The 23264-nt window shown below is 38.4% G+C and overlaps 3 protein-coding genes across 5 annotated transcripts; 1 reads left to right on the top strand and 2 right to left on the bottom strand.

Annotated features, from left to right (window-relative positions):
• Positions 1–935: 935 nt before the first annotated feature.
• LOC117630901 (E3 ubiquitin-protein ligase RHF2A) lies at positions 936–22668 on the bottom strand. 3 transcript variants are annotated; one of them, XM_034363750.1, is made up of 9 exons: positions 22649–22668; positions 4658–4799; positions 3860–4000; positions 3735–3781; positions 2482–2544; positions 2284–2392; positions 1795–2180; positions 1574–1681; positions 936–1450 (listed from the first exon to the last, which is right to left on the bottom strand). In XM_034363750.1, exons 2-9 carry the CDS (start codon positions 4661–4663, stop codon positions 1141–1143), a joined length of 1170 nt encoding a protein of 389 aa, XP_034219641.1. In that variant the 5' UTR covers positions 4664–4799; positions 22649–22668; the 3' UTR covers positions 936–1140. The 3 variants fall into 3 exon arrangements, with proteins under 3 accessions (XP_034219641.1, XP_034219639.1, XP_034219640.1); XM_034363748.1 differs by lacking the exon at positions 22649–22668 and having other exon boundaries at positions 4658–4841; XM_034363749.1 differs by lacking the exons at positions 3735–3781; positions 22649–22668 and having other exon boundaries at positions 4658–4841.
• LOC117630295 lies at positions 6668–7727 on the top strand. Its single transcript, XM_034363038.1, has 2 exons — positions 6668–6996; positions 7142–7727. The coding sequence occupies exons 1-2, from the start codon at positions 6668–6670 to the stop codon at positions 7725–7727; spliced, it is 915 nt and encodes a 304-aa protein (XP_034218929.1).
• On the bottom strand, positions 15438–16495 carry LOC117630902. Its single transcript, XM_034363751.1, has one exon. It carries the CDS (start codon positions 16253–16255, stop codon positions 15815–15817), a length of 441 nt encoding a protein of 146 aa, XP_034219642.1. The 5' UTR covers positions 16256–16495; the 3' UTR covers positions 15438–15814.
• Positions 22669–23264: the final 596 nt, after the last annotated feature.

Below are 23264 nucleotides of genomic sequence, written 5' to 3' on the forward strand. Positions count from 1 at the left end.
CAATAGAAGCTCTCATCCGTTTGTCCGTTATTATCATGCAGGAAGGAAAATTGGGAGCGGTAATAGAAAATACGTGGTGTCCACACGATAATATCGTACAGACGTCCGTATAGGAGAATTTCTGTATATAAACAAAGACACTGCCCAAACCTATGTCATCCAGAATATATAAACACGATTCTGCTCGAAGACAGGAAAAATTGTACTAAACACGTGACAAACTACCATCTCCAAATCAGGTAACTACTTACAAACTAAACCTCCAATTTATGAACACCCCAGCTCTACAAGACTGATGTTTTAGCTCTTGATACTTGGAACCTTATTAAACCTTAAATTGTTTTTCTTGACGCTTCCAGATAACAGTAGCTGCTGCATCCTTATTCTTAGCAAGATTGACAATTTAGGATATCAACCTAAATAGCAATTTCCGACACTCATGCACAGTTGCACAGTCGTGCCTTCGGCTACATTAACAATGTAGGATATCTAAGCTTCAGTAACATAAAATTCTTCAGCCTGAGATGCAAACCCAAGGTTCTGCATTTGGCTACGAGAGCTAGCAATGAAGCAAATTTTGTCCTACCAGGATACTTGGAGAGCAAATGCTCCTATTTGCAGGAACATCATTAGTGCAGCTTCTTCCAAGGAAAACAGTTCACACACCCAGGCATGTACAGAATGCAAATAAGATCATAAATAAGCTTTTTGCCTCCCTCAAGCACAAAACTGAACTCCCAAGAATTCCATGCCTAGTTTCTTCCTCTACCAAAATGTAAAAATATGAAGCCACAGTACAAAGAAAAAAACCTTAAAAAACCAACGAACTACTGAAATACCAGTAAATTTCATCCAAATAAGCACTAGAAACATTCTATCAATATAAGACTAAGACAAAGGAATCATGCAGAAATACGGAGACCCAAAATCAGAAATAAAATAAAATAAAACATATATATATAAGAAATGCAAGTATTACAAGGAAAAACTAGAATGTAAACAAAAAAGGTATCCAAGTGGATTGAGAGAAAAGGAACATACAAAATTCACATATCGGGTTCTTGAATGCATAAACAATACAACACATAACTTACTGTATAAAAGGAAATGCTTTCAGGTGATGCAGTTGTTGTATAATGCCTAATTTGAGCTAGAACCTGCAGCGCACACAGCTGGTTTATTGTGGTCGTTTAAAGAATTTTCACCACCATTTTCTGATGTCTGCTGATTGTCTGATTGAGGAATCGAACTATTTAAACTATTTGACACACAAGGATCATTAATTCTGCTATTGTCTCTCGTTTCCAGACGCTCCATCATGCGTGATACAGTTGCAAAGCTGGCATTAACTTCTCTTTTAACTTCAGAACCAAGATCTGCCATGGCAGCGTTACGAGAGAACAATCTCTCCTTCCAACCTCTTGTGCTCTTTGAAATTGACTCTTTGTATCTAATAGAAAATGTGAAACAAATACGTGTTACGTTTAAGAAACGATAAGGATTTTAAGGAAAAAAAAATATATCTCATTCAGAGTCAGTATAAGAAATTAGTAAGATTAAAGTACATTTATACCTCGTTGACACTGCATTAAATCGAGTCTTCAGAGATTCTGAAAATGATTGCAAGTCTGATGGCCCAGCTCTATCTTGGGTACTCGGGGATGACTGACTAGGCGACCCACTAAAGGATATGATAATAACGTGGTAGTCAATTAACAGCGGAAAAAAAAGATACAAGGATGGGATTTTATGCACCAACATATACCCTGAGAATTAAGCTGAAGAATCTAGTACCTATTGCTAATGGAAGATCCATGTTGATTGGGAGCCGGAACACTAGTTCCAGACGCCAAGGCAGAAACAGGACCAGATTGAGAAGAAGGTACTGGAGTGGTCACTTGAGAAGATTCTTCTCCCGTATTCAGAGGCGGCGAAGGAAAAGGTACTGAAATTGAAGGAGCTGGTTCACCTTCTCCCATCTGATCAGGGGAGGAAGAAGCAGCAGGATGCGCATTAGGATGGGTGGAGAAGACCAGGAACTGTGGGCGCCCTTGAGTTGATGACCTATTCCTTTGGCCCTCCCTTCTGGCAATGTGGCGTGCCCGACCCATTGCAGCAGCCGCAGCTAAGTGCTGGATTATACGTTCTTCAAGTTCAGCATCATTTACACCCACAGGTAACTAAAGGACAAAAATAAAATCATTTGAATAAGATCCACCTGTTCTGATACATATATACCATATTTAATTATTGACGAGAAATAAAAAAAAGCAGAATACAAACATGTTGCAATTCAAAATCTCCAAGAGTTGGATGATGAAATATTGTGGTATTTCGAGGTGGATTAGACCTATTACTTCTCTCCCGTTCTACTCCCTCTAGAAGTTCCTGGCTGCAAACAAAAACAAAATGAAGAACTTATCATTGTGTATTAGTAGTATGAATCAAAAGAATATCAAGACCAGAAATCAAACTCCAAACCTGGTGGGATCCTTCAAGCTGATGGGTTGCCAGCACATAGGGCATTGGGAGCTTCTCTGACACCTACAAGATTAAAACTAAATTTCAAACAAGTATACTTATGAAAATTTTCAATATTCTTCAATATAAACTATTATACTTTTTATAATGAGGTTTAACATGACTCTCATCTTGTTGTGAAAACTTTGTTAGATTCTGTTTTAACTGCTAAGGGGATTGCAACATGACATAAAAGATTCCTAAAGAAATCTTAATAAAAACTGAATCGTACAGAAAACAAGCATCAGACATGGAAACAGGTTGAGAAAAGGTGACTAAATATCAGGCGTCACTCAAACTTAAACAAAAACATCCAGGAAGGGACTAAACCTCACTTATTTAACCCTTTGATAACAGATAAAAGTTTAATCATATCTATCTGGATAATCAAAATAACTGAAAGAAAGGTTCATTTGTTCCTAGGCAACCTGAAAGTTCATAAATCATGTAGGAAAGGAGACGAACTTCAAGATATGACAGAAAAGTTGTTTGAGGCAGGTAAGCAAACATAACATAGTAAACATAAACTTATAGAAGCTAGGATACAGGTTAAATTATGCGTTCATCATTATTATACACGTCAGTTATGACACGAAGCTGATAGTGCAAAACTGAGATGCTCACCATTAGTCATATATGAGTACATGTCGTTAACAGACACAAGCTTGACTATTATAATGAATATGTGTCATTCTGACTGCTTCAGTTAAAAACCTTATAACTAGATCTCATTCTTAAATTTCATTAAACCCACAATGCATATTGGTACATGAATTCAAAACTAACCAACAAGTGAATATCAGTTCATAAGCTGAATATTTTGGTTTCCTAGAACATCATCTTCTGTACATTTCACGAAATTCGATCAGGTTGAGTTTTCCGTCACTTTGTTTGATAAATTAGAAGGAAGACAAAATATAAGATTGGTCCAATTACTTATTACACAGCAGTCTCTATTAGTAAAGATATGGAACTAGAGTGAGATTGGCCTAACAGCTTAAAACATTATGATACAACTTGATCTAGTCGCTATTTCCATCAGTTAACCTATTCTCATTTTCCCATTATTTGGCTACCTTATAATCCCGAGCTAAACGTTTATAGTCATTTCATGAACAAGAAAAAGATGATCTAACTATCATATCAATAATAAATAAATAAAATACAAAGGCAAATTAACATGAAAATACTAATAACTGGATATCAGAAAATACCACTCAAGAATGCATTGAAGATGAAATTCATGCTTGCAACCGGTCAGCTGCATATAGAAATGAGACTTGGTTACATAGGAAACCCTATAAGAAATAATAATATCGCCTGAAAGATTTATATGTACCGTAGAAGGATCACTGTCACAGAAGGCCTCAAGGCATATACTGCAAGCATCATCACAGGCTTCCTGGATTCCACCCTCCACAAAAGCTGCTGCTGATGTCAAGTGGGCCTCAGATTTGTTGGTCTCTTCCATTCCTGGAACCTGTAAAGCAATCTTATAAGCTTAGTAGATATAATTTTTACACCTCCACAAAGCATTTTTTCTCTCCTTAGAGAAAAAGAAGCAGGAAAAAAAAAGGTGAAGCATTAATGTGATCCAAACCCATGGAGTTTCAAATTTATGTACATCATCAAATAAATACGAAGTATATTGTTTGTTTTACTTTGTATTGCAACACAAGGAATTGCAGGCCAACAATAAGAACCACAAATAACACACCAACATAAACAGATCAAAATCCATAAAGTCAAATTAACAGTCCTCAGAATTTAAAATATATAACAAATAGACTCCTACCCTTGAATTCAGAGTTAAGGAATTCAAGTCCATTGAAAAAATAACTAAATAAATAAAATTTATATAAACTCCATAATCAACAATCACCAATTAGAAAATCAAGAGTGAATTAAAATTTAAACATTGTATTTAGCATATGTAACGTTTTCTTTTAAGAAAAGGGCGAGGGAACTCATACTTGCTGTAAGAACTCACAACTGAGACAAGACTAAAGGAAATTAAGGGGAAATCCCTTTGTAATATCACAATATGTGAGAATCCCATATTTTCTTACCAATGGAAATGAATTTCTGAGCAACCAAACAGTAAAATCGCAAAATATGAAATGGGTAAAGATATTACCTCCATGAAAATTAAGTGACTTGGAATACTGCCAACAAAAAATCGATCTTCGATCAGTTTGCAGAGATAGAGTTGAAATTGGGTAACGATTATGGAACAGAGTAAAGAGCGAAGGGCCCTAGAGAGAGAGAGAGAGAGAGAGCAGAGTTTGGTCTGCAAATTTGTTTTCCTTTCGGTGAAGTTTTGGCTTTGTTTACTTTTATGAGCGAAGACTTGAGTGCCGCAGAGTAGCGAACCTTAGCTCGGTCTACGGTCTACGAGGGAGACCATGCGTCACCAAACAGCTGACACGTGGCCTTCTCACCGAATCTGATTGACGATTCTTTCTTCTAACTCATTTTACCCGCCGTTCTGTCTTTTTTTTAATCATCTTTTTGGCCGTCAGTCCAAAATATTTAAGAAATTGCTTGTTTTCTTTTGTAAATTTAAGAATTTTGTAATTTATGATAGGATATAGGACCAACACCAAGAAATTTATTGGAGGATTTTTTTTTTCTCACACTAATTTAGGAAAGGATTATTTTCACTTTGACACTAGATTTTTGCATACCCTGAATGAGTGTTAGATATTATTATCATAAATAATAATGAAAATGTTATGAAGTAAGAAGTGAAGCCCACATGAAGAAAGTAAGGGGGTATTAGTCAAAAGATGAAATTATGATGTTCAGAGAAAATGTTGAAGATGCATCCACGGGAGGCCATTCTAATTGCCTATAAATAGGCTTCCTCTTAAGTTGTAAAACACACAACTGATCCAAAGAGAAGAAAAGAGAAGAAAAGAGAAGAAAAGAGAAGAAAAAAAAGAAGAGAGAGTGAGAAATCTGAGTGTCTGAATTTTGTCTGAGAAGAAATCTTGTTAGTGTAAACACCATAAAAGCAAATATAATTTCACTCACAATATTTAGTGGTACTTCTCATACTCTTTGATTATTTTATTTTATAACATGTTATCAGCACGATAGTCTCTCCTTTCTATTTCTAAATTTTTCCCAGCTCAACACTATGTGGTTATTTCTCTGTCATATGTCTCTTCTCACTTTACTACTACAACGACATGCAAACTTTCTTTTTTGTGTTCTCAAAATTTTTATGTTGTTTCATCCATGCTTGTTTAATTTACTTCTTTGTAACGTAATTTGGAATGGTGCGGTTTTATACCCCATCCTGTTATTTTATGGTGGTGTAATTTTTATTACCCATCGCGTTGTAACACAAATTATCGTAATAAAATGATGGTGTGATCTTAAAACCCATCTATTATATCTTGAATAGTGGCGTAGTTATATTGCCCACAATATATGATATATTATGCACTTCATATATATTAGGTGGAGGTTTTTATCCCCACATTTATTTTATTTATGGTATGGAGTAGGTTTATTACCCATACGGCAATATTTATTTAAAGGTGTGGCGCGGGTTTATCGTCCACACAACTGCCTTTACTTTTATTTAAAAAGTATGGAGCAGAATTAGTGCCCATACAAGCACATTTACTCTTACTTAAAGTATGATGTGGAATTAACCCTCATACTTTATGAATTTACTTTACCGCACATTTACTTTTATTAAAAGTATGATGTGGAATTAACCCTCATACTTTATGAATTTATTTATCCGCACATTTACTTTTATTAAAAGTATGATATGGAATTAACTCTCATACTTTATGAATTTACTTTACCGCATATTTACTTTTATTTAAAGTATGGTGCGGAATTAACGTCCATACAACAAGCAATTTACTTTATGAATTTACTTTACAGCACATTTAATTTTATTTAAGGTATGGTGCGGGATTAACGTCCATACAACAATCAATTTACTTTATGAATTTACTTTACCGCACATTTAATTTTATTTAAAGTATGGTGCGGGTTTATCGTCCATACCAGCAAATTCATAGCACTTTATTTTTATCATCAATTAATATACCTGAATAATGAGGGCCTGAAATTCCTATTAATAAGTGGCTTAATGTCCCAGATCTCGAGCCTAAAGTTTTGGATGGCAAATTTGGCAAAACTAGAGTTTGTTGCCTTGGACCTTTCCGGGGACAACTATTTATCATGGGTCCTGGATGCCAAAATTCATCTACGAGCCAATGGCCTCGGACAAACAATTGTAGATGAGAATGATGCTTCGCCTGAAGAGAATGTGAAGGCCATGATCTTTCTTCGCCGCCACATCCATGAAGCGCTGAAGAGCGAATATGTGGTGGTTGATGAACCGTTGGTTCTATGGAAAGCTCTAGGTGAAAGATACGATCACCAGAGGATGGTGACTCTCCCAAGAGCTAGATACGAATGGACTCACTTGAGATTTCAAGATTTCAAGTCAGTGTCCGAGTATAACTCTGCTATGCACAGAATTACCTCATTGATGAGGCTATGTGGTGAAAATATATCTAAGGAGGATATGCTCGAAAAAAACTCTGAGCACTTTTCATGCTTCAAATGTCCTCCTTCAGCAGCAATACAGACATAGCGGTTTCAAGAAGTACTCGGAACTTGTATCTTGCCTCTTGTTAGCTGAGCAGAATAATGAGCTCTTATTAAAGAATCACCAATCTCGCCCAACGGGCTCAGCACCACTTCCTAAAATAAATGCTGCATCTCAGGAAGTGAATGCCACTTCATCTCGTGGCAGTATCCACAAACGTGGGCGAGGGGGCAAGCGTGGCCACTGGCAAGGAAGCAGAAAAGATCGTGGTGCTCGTTCAGAGGGTTTAGGTCCAAGGAGCGGTCCATCCACGAATGGCAAAAATGCATCCCGTAATAAGGGAAAGGCACAGACGAGCCATGTGCCTAGAAATGTTGAAAGCACTTGTCACAGATGTGGTGCAAAGGGACATTGGGTGCGCGCATGTCGTACGCCCAAGCATTTGGCGGATCTCTATCAAGCTTCACTTAAGAACAGGAAAGTGGAGATAAATTACATTGATCATGCTCCGCCAGCCACAGATGGCTCATCAGAAATATCGCGTCAGCTAAACAAGACACATTTGGATGTTTCTGATTTTGTTACTGAAAGAGGGAATGAAGCTTATGGGTCCGAATTAGATTAAATTTCTTAATGTACTATTTGTATTAGCTGAAGTGTTGTTTAATTTTCATTTCAATCCAATAAAAGTGGCAATGTTTTCTTCTTTTTGATTCAGCTTATTTTACTTATTTGAAGGCATGGATGTAAATTATGGATGCCCTCAAAACAAAGGCTATGGCAAAGATATTTGTCTCGCAGACAGCGCGACTACTCATACGATCCTTCAAGATCGGAAGTATTTCTCAAAATTAATGCTTACAAAAGCAAAGGTAACAACCATATCAGGTCATGCAGATCTGATTGAAGGCTCAGGAATAGCCCAAATTATGTTACCAAATGGAACAATATTGTCCATTCCAGATGCTTTGTATTCATCTAACTCTAGAAGGAATCTGTTGAGTTTCAAAGATATACGTTTGAATGGCTACCATGTTGAAACAAAGAAAGAGGAAAACATGGAATATCTTTGCATTACCTCTAGTGATACCCAAAAGCGTATACTGGAGAAGCTTTGTGCGCTCTCATCAGGGTTGTATTATACAACCATACGGACAATTGAGGCACATAGTGTCATGGACCAAGAGTCCATTGACTCAAATGCTTTTAAGCTTTGGCATGACAGGTTGGGTCATCCTGGATCCACCATGATGCGCAGGATCATCACCAACTCTAAAGGACATCCCTTGTTGACTAAACACATTATGTTATCAAGTGACATCTTTTGCCAAGCTTGTTCACAAGGGAAGTTGGTGATCAAACCATCACAACCAAAGGTTGATGTTGAGTCTCCATCATTTTTGCAGAGAATTCAAGGGGACATTTGTGGACCTATTCATCCCCCATGTGGACCATTTCGGTACTTTATGGTCTTGGTGGAAGCATCTACCCGATGGTCACATGTTTGTCTTTTATCTACTCGGAATATGGCATTTGCTAGGCTTTTGGCTCAAATAATTAAATTACGAGCCCAATTCCCAGATTATCCCATTAAGTCAATCAGACTCGATAATGCTGGTGAATTTACATCTCAGACTTTTGATGACTACTGCATGTCACTAGGCATTGACATTGAACATCCTGTTCCCCATGTGCATACTCAAAATGGCTTGGCAGAAGCTTTAATTAAGCGTCTTCAGTTGATAGCACGCACTTTGCTAATGAAAACAAAGTTGCCAGTTTCTGCTTGGGGATATGCCATTTTACATGCAGCATCACTTGTGCGATTGAGGCTCGTCGCCAACAATCAATATTCTCCAATACAACTCGTATTGGGAAATCAACCAAACATTTCACATTTAAGAATTTTTGGGTGTGCGGTATATGTGCCTATTGCACCAACGCAACGTACTAAGATGGGCCCTCAACGCAGATTGGGAATTTATGTTGGTTTTGATTCACCATCTATCATCAGATACTTGGAACCCCTAACGGGTGATATTTTTACCGCACGATTTGCGGATTGTGATTTTGATGAGACAATCTTCCCACCATTAGGGGGATAAAAATCTGTGTCTAAAGAACAAGGCAAACTCATTCCTGAAAAACGACATGAATTATCATGGAATGTACCCACATTGTCTCATCTCGATCCTCATACTGCTCAATGCGAAAACGAAGTGAGAAGGATCGTTCCCCTCCAAAGTATTGCAAATCAGATGCCAGATGCATTTAATGATGCAGCAAAGGTGACGAAATCTCATATCCCAGCTGCAAATGCACCCGCACGGATTGATGTCCATAATGGACAAAGCAATGTGCCAGCAAATGGTTCATCTGCTGCACGCCTAAAGCGTGGCAGACCACTAGGCTCAAAGGATTCAGTTCCTCGAAAGAGGAAGTTGATGGACAAAATGAATCCAAATGAAATAAATAGAGAGCCCACAATTCATAATTCAAATGCCCCCAAAGAGGGACAGGTACTTCCTAAAAAGGAAAACGTCATTGGTGAGACAAGTGCCCCTGGAGTGGCAACTGTACCTGAAAGTCAAGAAATCTCCATAAATTATACGTCCACTGATGAATTGTGGAATAGAAACGAGATGATCATCGATGATATATTTGCATTCTCAGTGGCTGCTGAGATCATAAAAGATGATGATATTGAGCCGTGCTCTATTGATGAATGTACACAGAGGCAAGATTGGCCTAAGTGGAAAGATGCAATCCAGGCAGAATTAAATTCTTTGAAAAAAAGGAGTGTTTTTGGACATATTGTTCCAACTCCACCCAATGTGAACCCTGTAGGTTACAAGTGGGTATTTACAAGAAAGCACAATGAGAAAAATGAGATCTCAAGGTATAAAGCGCGACTCGTTGCGCAAGGTTTTTCACAAAGGCCTGGAATTGATTATGTGGAAACGTACTCTCCAGTAATGGACACAATTACATTCCGTTACTTAATAAGTTTGGCGGTTTCAGAAAAACTTGAAATGAGACTCATGGATGTCATTACCGCATATTTGTATGGAGAATTGGATACATATATATACATGAAAGTTCCAGAAGGATTCAGGCTGCCTGAAGCAGCCAGAAATAAACCACGGGGCATGTTCTCAGTTAAATTGAGAAGATCATTATATGGGCTAAAACAATCTAGACGAATGTGGTACAATCGTCTCAGTAAGTATTTATTGAAGGAAGGATACACAAATGATCCTATTTGCCCATGTGTGTTTATTAAGAAATCAGAGTCTGGATTTGCGATAGTGGCAGTATATGTCGACGACATGAATCTAATTGGAACTTCTGAAGAGCTTCAAAAGACTGCTGATTATCTCAAACGTGAGTTTGAGATGAAAGACCTTGGAAAGACAAAATATTGTCTTGGCTTGCAGATTGAGCACAGTGCTAATGGAATTTTGGTGCATCAATCAACTTATACTGAAAAAGTATTGAAACGGTTTGGCATGGATAAAGCCCATCCACTTAGCACTCCAATGGTCGTTCAGTCGCTTGACACTAAGAAAGACCCATATCGTCCAAAAGGGGATGATGAAATGGTCCTTGGTCCAGAAGTACCATATCTTAGTGCAATAGGTGCTTTATTGTACCTAGCACAATGTACCAGACCAGACATATCATTTTCAGTAAATCTGTTAGCAAGGTACAGTTCTGCTCCAACAAGGCGACATTGGACCGGCATCAAACATGTTCTACGATACCTTCGTGGGACAATAGACATGGGCTTATTCTATTCCAGTGAATCGACCAACGCCCAGAGTATTGTTGGTTATGCTGATGCAGGATATCTCTCTGATCCACATCAAGGACGATCACAGACTGGGTATGTATTTACATGTGGAGGAACTGCAATCTCATGGCGCTCAACGAAACAAACACTAGTGGCCACATCTTCCAATCACTCAGAAATACTTGCCCTCCATGAAGCCAGTCGTGAATGCGTTTGGTTAAGGTCGGTGATCCATCACATCCGAAGCACATGTGCCCTACCCTCAGCAACAGACACTCCAACAATCCTGAATGAGGACAATGCAGCTTGTATTGCTCAGATCACATGAGGGTATATCAAGGGTGACAGGACCAAGCACATATCACCAAAGTTTTTCTACACACATGAGCTCCAGAAGAGTCAAGAAATCAAAGTCAGACAAATCGCTCAAGCGATAACCTGGCAGATCTCTTCACTAAATCATTGCCAAAATGTACATTCCAAAAGTTAGTGCATGGCATCGGATTACGACAACTCTGCAAGCAATCAAGTTGGAGCATGCAAAATCAGGGGGAGCATTCAAGAGTCCTCTAACACAGGACAAATGCGCGTTGTACTCTTTTTCCTTCGACCAGGGTTTTTCCCACCGGATTTTTCCTAGCAAGGTTTTAACGAGGCAACATGAGTGCATTTGACATTAGCCTTATGTCCCAAATAAAGTTGTACTCTTTTTCCTTCTCTTAGGTTTTTACTCACTAGGTTTTTCCAAGCAAGGTTTTAATGAGGCAACCAATCCAGGGACATATGGTCTCCAAGGGGGAGTGTTATAAAGCAAGAAGTGAAGCCCACATTAAAAAGTAAGGGGGTATTAGTCAAAAGATGTTTGGATAAATGATGATGTTGGGAGAAAATGTTGAAGATGCATCCATGGGAGGCCATTCTAATTGCCTATAAATAGGCTTCCTCTTAAGTTGTAAATCACACAACTGATCCAAGGAGAACAAAAGAGAAGAAAGGAAATAAGAGAGAGTGAGAAATCTGAGTGTCTGAATTCTGTCTGAGAAGAAATGTTGTCAGTGTAAACACCATAAAAGCACATATAATTCCACTCACAATATTCAGTGGTACTTCTCATACTCTTTGATTATTTTATTTATAACAAAAAAAGGTTATTGACCGAAATAGTCTCCCAATTATTGCTCCAGTATCATTTTGGTCCACCAACTAAATTTTTCATTTCAATGGTCCTTCAACTCCTACTGTCAAAGTCTGTCAATTTTAGGGTTAAATTGAGGGGTAAACCCATCCATATAAACTAACCCCATCTCAGCTCTCTGTTCTCCCCTTCCCCCACCTACCCTCTGGTTTTTTTCTCATCTACAATAACATAAGCAGCAACCAACACAATTTTTGAAAACCAAATCAAAGAAGTAGACTGAGTTCAGCTAGGGATGGCAATGGGTTGGTAGGGGCTGAGTATGACAATACCATCCCTATCTCCGCTCTCCATCCTCGCCTCCATCCCCTAACCCATTCCCATTTTACTAGATTTCGGGGAATCCCTGTCCCCGTTCCCGTCAGGGGACTATCCCTCATACACGCCCCAAATCCCCAATTTTTTTTTTGCATAAAAAATATTTATCATACATTTTAACATTAAGTTTCATATTAAATAATCATTCAACACATCCAAATTAACTATAAAGTTCAACTCAACTATTCAAAATCATATCAATATGAAATTCTATAGAAGATTGGGAAGAATTAGCATATGGAGGTTAACTTAGGGTTAAACATAAATACTATATTTATTTATTTAAATTTAAACATATATATTTTCGAGTCGGGTTCTGGGATGGAGACGCCAATATCGTCCCCTTTCCATACCTGTCGGGGATTTTTCAAGTTCGAGGATCCCTGTACTCAATACCCATTTGGCCTCGAAATCATCCCCCGTTAGGGTCGGGGACTCGACGGGGACCTGTCTACGTCGAGATTTTTGTCATCCCTATGTTCAGCGTTCCTCGCTCTTGAGTTTGGGTGATATCATTTCCTCAATTTTTTGCCAAAATTAGAATCTTGGGCTTGGGGGAGGGGCTGTGGGTTGTGGGTGGGGATGAGGTGGTCAGGTCGTGAGGGAGAATAAACAAAGGGGTGTGCTAGGGGAGGTTGCAAAGTTGGGATGTGAGGCAGTGTTTTTGTATAAATCTGGGTTTGTTTACTCTTTTAAAAAATTTGTTATTTTATTTTTAACGGTAGGACTGTTTTGATACCAAATAAAGATAGGACCATTGAAATGAAAATTTTAGTTGGTGGATCAAAATGATACTGGAGCAATAGTTAGGGGACCATTTTTGTCAATAACCCTAATGAAAAAGTAAGAAATCCTTCATCAAAATCATACAATAGGTCAAAAAGGACATTTTATTCAGTTGAGTAAAGTTTATAAAATGAATGTCTAATTGTTGGCCAACAATAAAAGGGAATCAAGATTTCCTGGATTTTCTCTGCCAGAATCTACTTCACTTTTATTCTCCACATGCAACATCATTTAAATTTCATTCAAATGGCTAGATAGTTTACGCATCAAAACTTCTCTTAGAAAGAAAAAAAAAAAAAAAACTTCACAATTCTAAAAAATAAAAATAAAAATAAAACCCTAAAGAATGTATTGGCTGAAATAGACCTCCAGTGCAAAACCTATTCCAATTCCGTACAAAATTGTATTTCCAATACAATCCCAACTATTTCCTATTTGATGTGATGCCCTCATTTAAATAACCAACAAAAATCAGTAAGTCCTCGTTTGTGTCCCAATTTATTTTGGTTTTGTGAAATCGGTTTGAGCATGTTTGTTCTCTTTCTCTGTAGTGGTGCGAGACCCATCTTTCTATTTCTATCCCACATCTTGCGACGGTTAGTAGAAGCAGTTGTCTCAATGAGTTGTCCCACCCCGTCATTCATGTTACAAATGTTAGTTGCTTTGTATTTGGTATGGTTGAGTTTTATGTTCACTGTAAATTGTTATTTTTTTATAATAACCTTAAATGTGTGGCATGGTCATTAATGTTGATTTAAACAGTTATTAAATACTTAAGCCTCGTTCTGTAGAGTATTTTCTGACGGTTTTCTATTTTCATTTTCTGAAAACAGCTGAGAATTTTGTTCGATGGAGAGATTTGAAGCCACCAAAAATGATTTTCCAAAAACATATTCACACTTAATTTTGAAAATATCAAGTTGACATTTTCACCATTTTCAGAACACAAAGATAAAACGTTTCAAAAACAATCTCAACCAATTAGAAAACCGATTTTTTTCATAATTTTATTGCAAAAAAAAAAGTCTGCCGTTGGATTGGAGGAGGAGAAGCAGATCGGAGCACCCAGGGCTTGACACTTGTCTTCTACCCGTTAGAGCTTGCGCAGGGCTAACGTCAACGCACGCAAGTTTAAATTTTTTTTACCGTTGCACGCACCAATAGTAAAAGAATTTCAACCAGCGCTGACATCGTGCATGACGTCATCAGCCCTCAGGCTCGAGCTCGACCGAAACTGGCCTTCGAGCCAACCCGTCTTTGTGGGTCCCACTCCCAACAAGGGCTTGGGCTCCTCGCTAGAACTGAGTTTTTTTTTTTTTTTCTCCCCCTAGCCTTTGGCTCAGCTGATTGTTGGAGTTGCTCTAACCAAACGGGAGGCTGAGCTTGCCTATTCCGTACGTCTCATGTGTCGACTAAGACCATGAGAGACATGTCTTAATTGGTTTTATCTTATTCTTGGTAATATGAACAAGTAAGTTCACATGACAGTATTGAGTGTCAGTATAATTTAATTATAAAAATATATGTTTTTTCAACACATAAAAAGAATTTGGTCACATCCATTTTTAAATAGATTGTCACATGGCAGGAACATCCTGATTGAAATTTTTCTCAGACGTGCTACTATAAATATCCTCTTCGTGAACAATCAAATGTAAAGAATACTTTAAGCTTTAAGCCATAGTGTTTAGTTCCACTAAGTTACTAACCAACCAAGTTTACTGACTTGATTGTCAAAGAATTCTTCCCCAATAACACACATGCCCCTTTAATTTTCTCATTTTTTAGGTTACTATCGTAAAGCAAAAGAGCAAAGATATTGTATTCCTTACATAGACAAAGTTGGTCTTGCTTTCACTAGACTATTGTGAAAACTAATTAATTTTATTCTTTAAAAAAGGAATATGTTTAGCTGTTTTATTTTACCATTGTACTCTCTTAAATAGGAGAATTTTCTGACGACGTCTCTAGCAAAGAGTGCTTAAACATAGCCAAACCCTAACTCATTTTGCCTTACAATATGGAGAGAAATTTAAAACAAATTTAAAAAATAAAGATAACTGTTCTTAACCGCTTGAACTACAAACCACTTACATAATACTAAATAAAAGTAAAAAATCGAATGAACATGAAGATTCAAAACAAATGAAAACAAATAAATATCTTGATTCCCGAAATAAAAGAAGGGGATCCAAAACATATTTTCATAGCAAGAGTTTTCTCTATATTGCTTATAAACAACATGGATAAATTATTAACCAGGTTTCCAGGTTTAACATTATATTATGTAATATTTTAGGTTAAAATATGTGAACAGTATAAACTCATTGAAGACCAAGCAAAAACTACCATTCACGATTCACACACCCAATGGTTTTACTACTCAAAAACCATTAACTATATTCTTTTTTTTTTTTTTGCTTTGGTCCTGATGCTGCCGACTTTATAGATTCACTCATTTACAAAACACTGACAGACCAAATTAGGACAATCAATCACCCAATCGTATCTCTCCCGAAGCATAATATCCCGCCTCACGAAAACGACATCTCCAATTACTGTATGTACACCCAAAAACGACATCAAAGAAACGACATGAGAGCCCAAAGAACGACATTCATCATAATTCTCTCTGAGAAGCACTTCTCCAAAAGCCAGCCCCGTAAAAGCGGGCCCACATCTCCTTCTCCAGCAAATCTGCGCCCTCCGATTCCGCGTCGCTCTTCTTCTCATCGCCGCCGTCGTCGGCGTCTCTATTGGCGTCCATGTCATCTCTGAAGAGGACGCCGCCGGCGAGCCCTTTAGGCCTGGGCTGCAGCAGCCCCTTCTTCTGAGCAGCGCACCGCCGCTTCTTCTTGGTATTGGCCCAGGCCTTCCTGCACAGCCCCTTTGGGACCTTGTACACCGTCAGTATCAGCAGATTCATCACGCTGCAGGGACAGCAGCAGCACACCGCTGCGCACTCCGCTGCCGCGCCGCCGGCGACTTCGCCGACTCGGCGCTTCTCGCGAGGTAACGGCCGAGTCGACGGCGGCGATTCAAACGAGGAGTTCCGAGTCATTGGGGGTTAAAAAACCGAGGAGGCTCGTTCTAGGAGGATTGGGAATGGAATTGGGTGAAATTAGGGTTCAATTGAGAAAATTGGGGACGAAGATTGGATTATGGGGCGGGGAAGATTGGGATTGTTTTGGATTCATTTTATTTCGTGGGGAAGATATTTTTCCCAGAAAGCTAGAGAACCCAAACCCAAAATGAGAGAGAGGGAGGGCTACAAATGGGATATGGAGAGAGAGAGAGAGAGAGAGAGAGAGAGAGAGAGAGAGCGAAACGGACGGGATAAGAGGGAGCGAATCTTTCGGCAGAAAAATCGAATGACGGTGTGAGAGATTATATATGGTTCTGTTTGGGAAGACGAAGAAGAAAACTGAAAGGGGGCGTGGGAAATACGTGGCAGCCAGCAGAATCGCTCCACGTGGACACGTTGAGTCAGAGAGGGAATGAAAGTGAAATATGAGAGATTTTCTTGAGGAGGAATTTTTATTTGTGGCAGGAAATGTCTTTGGTAGAAGTAATTCTTTCTTGTAAAGTACCCATTTCGGTACTAAGGGTGGGTTGATAACCCACAGCGGAGGGCATTCTACCCAATAAAGTGGATACTTCGGATCTTGCTTGGACAAAACAGAAGATATTGTCGATAAATAGAAGTACGTCTTGTTCATTAACATCTCGTAAATATTCCGCCATAGTTAGGGCGGTTAAACCAACTCTCATACGAGCTCCTGGCGGTTCATTCATCTGACCGTAGACTAGAGCCACTTTTGATTCTGCAATATTTTGTTCATTAATTACTCTAGATTCTTTTATTTCCATGTAAAGATCATTTCCTTCCGAAGAGTACTCACCTACTCCGCCAAATATCACCTACACCCCATGAGCTTTTGGCAATGTTGTTGATCAATTCCATAATGAGTAAAGCTTTTTTTACCACCGCCCCCCGAATAGTCCTATTTTTCCTCCACGGCGGGCGATAAGGGGCTAAAAGGTCTACTACTTTTAATTCCTGTTTCAAAAATGGATAATTTTTGTATCTAACTATATAAAGGCAAGCCTAGATCAGATCTATGAATAGGAGATGTTGTATGGTATTCTACGAGGACCTAAATTATCAACAGGCTCTCCAAGCACGTTGAAAATTAGTCCTAGAGTACTTTCCCGACTAGAACACTTTCGAGGAGCTCCGTTGTCAATCACTTCCATTCCTCTTTTTAGACCATCTCCTGGAGCACTCATAGCTTACTGACTCTAACTCAATTATTTCCTAATAATTGCTGTACTTCAGAAGTCACATTAATTTGTTGACCAACAACATCTCGACCTATTGATCAAATAACTAAAACGGAGCATTTCTCTGGGAAGAACCAATCAAAGAATTTCATTATATCCCTTCTAAGATCATTCTATTTCGTCTGGTATTTCGTAGGAATAAACGATATATAGAGAATACATTTTTTCTGCTATTAAAACTAATAAAAGAGACCTTCGAATGACTAAATACTGAGATGTCTCTTAGTAATGACTTCTTGCGAAATTTGGAATAGAGTACGGAATAGCGTAATATGTTCTATGTAAGACATAAAGTATAAAGTGGTTCCGTTTAGAAACTTATAATTGAGATATGAATACGCTGGGTTGCACAAAAAAATTGTTTTTGCTTCAATTCAAAGCCCAGAAAAGGGTTTTCGAGGGGCTCATTCAAGACTTACTCGTACTATTACTCAACAGAAAATAAGAGCCTTGGTTTCGGCTCATCGGGATAGAGGTAGACAAAAGAGAGATTTTCGTCGTTTGTGGATCACTCGGATAAATGCAGTAATTCGCGATAATAAAGTATACTTTAGTTATAGCAAATTAATACACAATCTGTACAAGAGACAGTTGCTTCTTAATAAATTGAAAAAAAAGAATTACGGTTGGGGATTTTCTAGAAATTTCTCCACCCCAACGTGGTTTCAGTTTATATGGTTGAGGTTCATGGGATAGTTGTTTGATCGGTTTAAGCATGTCAAATTATTCGATCAACAAATTTAACCACTCTAGTATAATCTGTTAAAACATAACACAGCAAATATGAATTTCGGTTTGGGCATTTGTAGTCTAGTTTGTTAGTCTCCTGTTGCCCTTTTTTTATGCACTATTTCTTGATCTATGTGTGTCATTCTTACGACAAATTATGCTAATTTTTTTTATGTTGTTTCGATTTTATCAGATATCCTGAAGTAACAATTTGCCTCTTATTGTGATTGTAGCTTTTTTCAAATTTTTTATTTTATTTTATTTTTAAATAACAAGGGTACAATTGATTCAGTATATAGAATGGTGACCATGAAAGTTCTCCTTAAAATAGATTAGTAATAGTATAAGTATTTTCTGTTGAAAAAAAAAAAAAAAAAGTTTGGTCATTTGTCTAATAACATTTGTTAAGTGTAATCCTCTATCGAATGATCAGCATAACTTCTTTCTTTTTTTAATTTTAAAGAAATAATATTGATAATCTTTATAATCGTTAAATTACGAAATATCTTCTTAGTGTTTAAAAAAAAATGAAGCGTTATTAATTTGGTATCTCAACTACAGTATTGTGTATCAATGTGTCCCTGCCGTTAAACTATCAAACATCGTCACAAGACAATAACGTGACTAATCGTGTAGGGATATTCTTGTTAGACGAAGATCCATAAACCTTTATGATCCTCCCACAGCGAAATTAGAAAAAATAACTATTGTTGAATGCTTTAGTATGACGAGAATACACCTAAAAATTTCAACTCACCATTGAAAAATTGGGGCACCAAACTGATAATCAATTTGATGGAATTGAAAAATTGGGGCACGAAATTGAAAAAAGCAACGAAAATGAATGGATGGCACCTAGACCATTGGTTGAGCTGTCAATCAAAATGAAAATAGTTTGACGGGCGTCTGTATCACTCGGCTTGGCAGCTCAAATAATTATAAATAAAATAAAAACGTGCAGAGCTTTGGGTGAAGGAAAAAACCAAAACCGAAACCAAAACGTGTGAAGGTGAGAACAGAAGAGAACAGGAGAGGTGGGACTGCAATATTCAGCAGCAGCAGCAGCCGCAGGCAATCTTATCCATTTGTTAATAATGTGAACTCATATATTTCGCCGGCGTCAGAATTTTGTCTTCAAACTATTACAGATTTGCATCACATTTGGACCTTTTCTCTTTTTTTTTTCTTTTCTTTTTTTTTTTTTCAAAAAACCTTTGGTTGGGATGTAGCTTTCAGGTTGATGTGATTGTGACATGAAATGTAAAATATAATGGTGGTCAATTTTCCGGGAGGAATTATTCTGGCCCTAGCTACTTAGTGGATCGCACTTGTGTATACGAGTCCGGCCAATCACGCATACACACTAATTAAAATCTTGTAGACTTCTAGTTATTGGAAGACCAACAGTAAGAAAGATGAGGCTTTTCTTTTTTGAAAGGATTTTTTTTATTGAGATGGACGATAACATATTAAACTCGCACACTACACGGAAGTTAGGATTCAAACTGAGAACTTTTTTTAGAGGAGCAATTACTCCAACCACTATAATAATATTTAGTCATTTGCAAAGATGAGGCATTCAAGACTTTATTTTTTTTTTGGGTCAAAGTTCAATACTTACCTTGAGGGTCTCATAATTTGAACTATAAAACTTTTAGGTATTTTACGAGGGAAAAAAAGAGAAAAGTATGTTAAATTGATGATGTGATAAATAAGAGACCCACTTTTGTGCTTGCGTGGCAAGGGAATTCTCAAATGTATGAGAATAGTAATTCCCTCTTAGAGCATCCACAATGAGTTGCCTAAACCATCTTCCTAGCTAAAATTTTGGGAGGAATTGAAAAAACCCACCTCCAATCATGGTTCCTATCTAGCTCCTAAAATAGGGAGACCTCTAGTGACAGGACCCGATCCTAATTCCACTTTGGAATTCGAGTCGGACCCTGTGCGTGTCCGACACCTAGCAGATGTCGGGCACAAAAGAGCTTTTTACCCTTCCAGTTACAAACTACGGTTTAAAACTTCCCTAGACTCCTACCGAAAATTCGGCAGAGTCTCCCCTGTAATTTGTCCAAACCCAAAATTTTTCACCTGTCAAATGAGCAAATATATTTACACAAACTGCCAGAATAAGTAAACAAAACATCCACCAGTTCTGGTTCTCAACTCTAACCAGATATCAGAGCAGTCACTAATATTTACAAAAATTTAAGTGTTTTACAACAAAATCCTACATCTTGTAGGTGGCGCGGGAGCTAGGAGAAGGCCCGGTGGTGGATTCCTATGCACGTCTACTGCCTGGGGGCACAAAACATTTGAAAGTGTGAGTGGACAAAAATAGCGTTCTCGAAACAATTTATGAACATAATAACCCCCACTATAAAAAAAATAGATATGAAATTCTGAATGTTCGACTATATTCAAATACGAAGCATACACATAAATATATATATATATATATATACGCAGATGTAAAACATGCTCAATGTTGAGAAAACTCCCATAAAATCACTGTAATCAATATTCACATGAAAGCACTGAAATCCCTTTTAAACTACCACCTAGGTGTACCTCTGTAAATCCGTCAATTCCCCTGGCAGGTCTCGGCGACACACAGTCTATCCGAGCCGCAAACTGGCAGGATTCAGGGGACTATAGTCAGCCTGATATGCTGGCAAGTCTCGGTGACACAAAGTCAACTCGAGCCGCACTGGCAGGATTCAGGGGACCGAAGTCAGCCTGATCCGCAATCCTGGCAGGTCTCGGTGACACAAAGTCAACTCGAGCCGCAAATCCTGGCAGGTCTCGGGACACCAAGTCAATCCGAGCCGCAAATCCTGGCACTCACGGTCCAGGCGTCCCCGAAACTCGTGAGGCAAATGTCAAGTGCACTGACAAAACTGAGGGTAAACTGGATGTCCGTAGACATCTGCATAACTGAGGGTAATAACCATAGTTGGGTACATGGTGGTTTAAAATAAAATACCTTAGAAAAGTCTGACAAATATCCGTATTTTGGCAAATCTGAAACTAACTGCTATTTCCTCTGATATAAATCTCAAAACTCTGCTTTTATATCACTTTAGCATAATTAACTAAGCAGCATATAAATAAGATATTTCACTGCACAAATCATGCTCGGAAAAATAGTCCATAAAACTTATTCAAGATCAAATAATGAAATTCATTTATAAAATCATTTATAAAAGAACAGTCCACTCACTTCTGGTTCAAGCTAGCTGGACCTCTTGAAGGTCCCTCCTGCAGATCGGTCTGGCCCCGGGTGCCTGATTATCCATGACTATTAAATTAATAAAACTGCTCGATAAAAGTATTAAATTAAAACCCTGACCCCCGGTTCCTAGAATTGCGTGCACTCACTTTAAAGTCAATCCTATGCCCACTTTAGTATTTCAGACATTTAAAACGGTCTTAAAAGACCTGAGGTCTCAGTAAGCGATAAACTGCCAGACCGGTTAATCCGGAATCCCGTGGGGTCCACGACCTCCAATGGCCGATCTGGGATTCCCTAAAGGTCCTTCACAGAGAAATACCCATATCCTGCTGGTTTGGCCCGAATTGGACGGTCAGATTGGCCACAATTGCGTAATCGCTTAATTTCCAAATCCTAGCCCCAGGGTTCGCGATTTCAAAGTATCCAGGACTTCGATTCGCAATCCTTTGAATCCTACACGATCCTGAAATCATGTGGAACAACATATCTCAAATTGAGTGCGATCTAACGGCTCGACAGTATTGAACCCGAAAATCGCCCAATATGGAAAATCCGTTCGGGGCTCAAACGGAATCCAAATTGAGATCCGCGAAGCCCTACGCGCTCGTGACAACACGAGGATCACAAAAATACACAGGGTCACTGCACTACCCTCACCCACGCGCCGCCACACCCGCCGGCAGCGGTGGGTGTCCAAAGCGATAACGTCTCACCTGAAAAACTCAAAACCAAGGCTCCAAACTCCTATCCTAGGTATAACACCACATTTGGAGCCACTTTTGTTCTTGGACATACCCCAAAAAGTAGGGCTGGCAATGGGTGGTGTCGTGTCGGGTTCGTGTCGTGTCGGAATAATAAACGTGTCAAGAATGCTCAACCCGAACCCAACCCATTTAATAAACGTGTCGTGTCGGGTTCGGGTCGTCTTTTATCGTGCGGGTTTCGAGTCGTGTAACGGGTTTATAAATAATAACATGCATGTTACAAAACCCACAACCGAAAAAATTTAAATTAAAAAAAACAGAGAGAGTAGAGAAAATATAAGGAAAAGAAAGAAAAAAAAAGATAGAGAGATGAGAGAAGAGAGAAGGAAAAGAAAGAAAGAAAAATAGAGAGAGAGAGAGAGAGAGAGAGAGAGAGAGAGAGAGAGAGAGAGAGAGAGGAGAGGAGATTGAAGGAAAGAAAGAAAGAGAAAAGAAAGATGAGAGAAAACTAAAGAGAAAGAAAAGAAAGAAGAAAAAAAAAAGGAGAGAAGAGGAAAGGAAAAGAGAGAAGAAGAAAAAAAGGGAGAAAGAAGAAAGAACGAAAAAAAAAAGAAAAAAAAGAAAAAAAAGAGGAGAAGAGAGACCGAAAAGAAAGGAAAACACAAAAGAAAAAGAAACATTATAAATATCAAAAGGTATACTATAAAATCACAAAATTGTTTGTAGCATGGTGGATAAGGTGTTTGAGAGAAATGAAGATGGTAGGAGTTCGAAACCCCTTGTGTGTGTTTTGAAATCTCCATTTGTCTTTATTTTTTTAGTGGGTTAGCGGGTTGTACACGGGTTGACACGACCCGTTTAATAAACGGGTTAGATAGGTATTATAGCGGGTTAGCGGGTTGACCCGAAACCCACCCGTTTATTAAACGGGTCAGAACGGGTTGACCCGAAATTGACCTGTTTTTTTATCGTGCGGGTTGAACCCCCTAATTTCTCGTGCTGGTTTCGAGTCGTGTATCGGGTCGTATCCGAAATTGCCACCCCTACCAAAAAGTGGC

This window comes from Prunus dulcis, chromosome 6 (assembly GCF_902201215.1).
Source record: "Prunus dulcis chromosome 6, ALMONDv2, whole genome shotgun sequence".
NCBI classification, from domain to species: domain Eukaryota; kingdom Viridiplantae; phylum Streptophyta; class Magnoliopsida; order Rosales; family Rosaceae; genus Prunus; species Prunus dulcis.

Coding starts and splice junctions, on each gene's coding strand:
- LOC117630901 (XM_034363750.1), bottom strand. Junction 2,393..2,481: donor AGCTTGAAGGATCCCACCAG/GTTTGGAGTTTG, acceptor TTTTGTTTGCAG/CCAGGAACTTCTAGAGGGAG. Junction 2,181..2,283: donor GAGATTTTGAATTGCAACAT/GTTTGTATTCTG, acceptor TTTGTCCTTTAG/TTACCTGTGGGTGTAAATGA.
- LOC117630902 (XM_034363751.1), bottom strand. CDS start 16,255: ATGACTCGGAACTCCTCGTTTGAATCGCCGCCGTCGACTCGGCCGTTA.
- LOC117630295 (XM_034363038.1), top strand. CDS start 6,668: ATGGCAAATTTGGCAAAACTAGAGTTTGTTGCCTTGGACCTTTCCGGG. Junction 6,997..7,141: donor TTGAGATTTCAAGATTTCAA/GTCAGTGTCCGA, acceptor GCAGCAATACAG/ACATAGCGGTTTCAAGAAGT.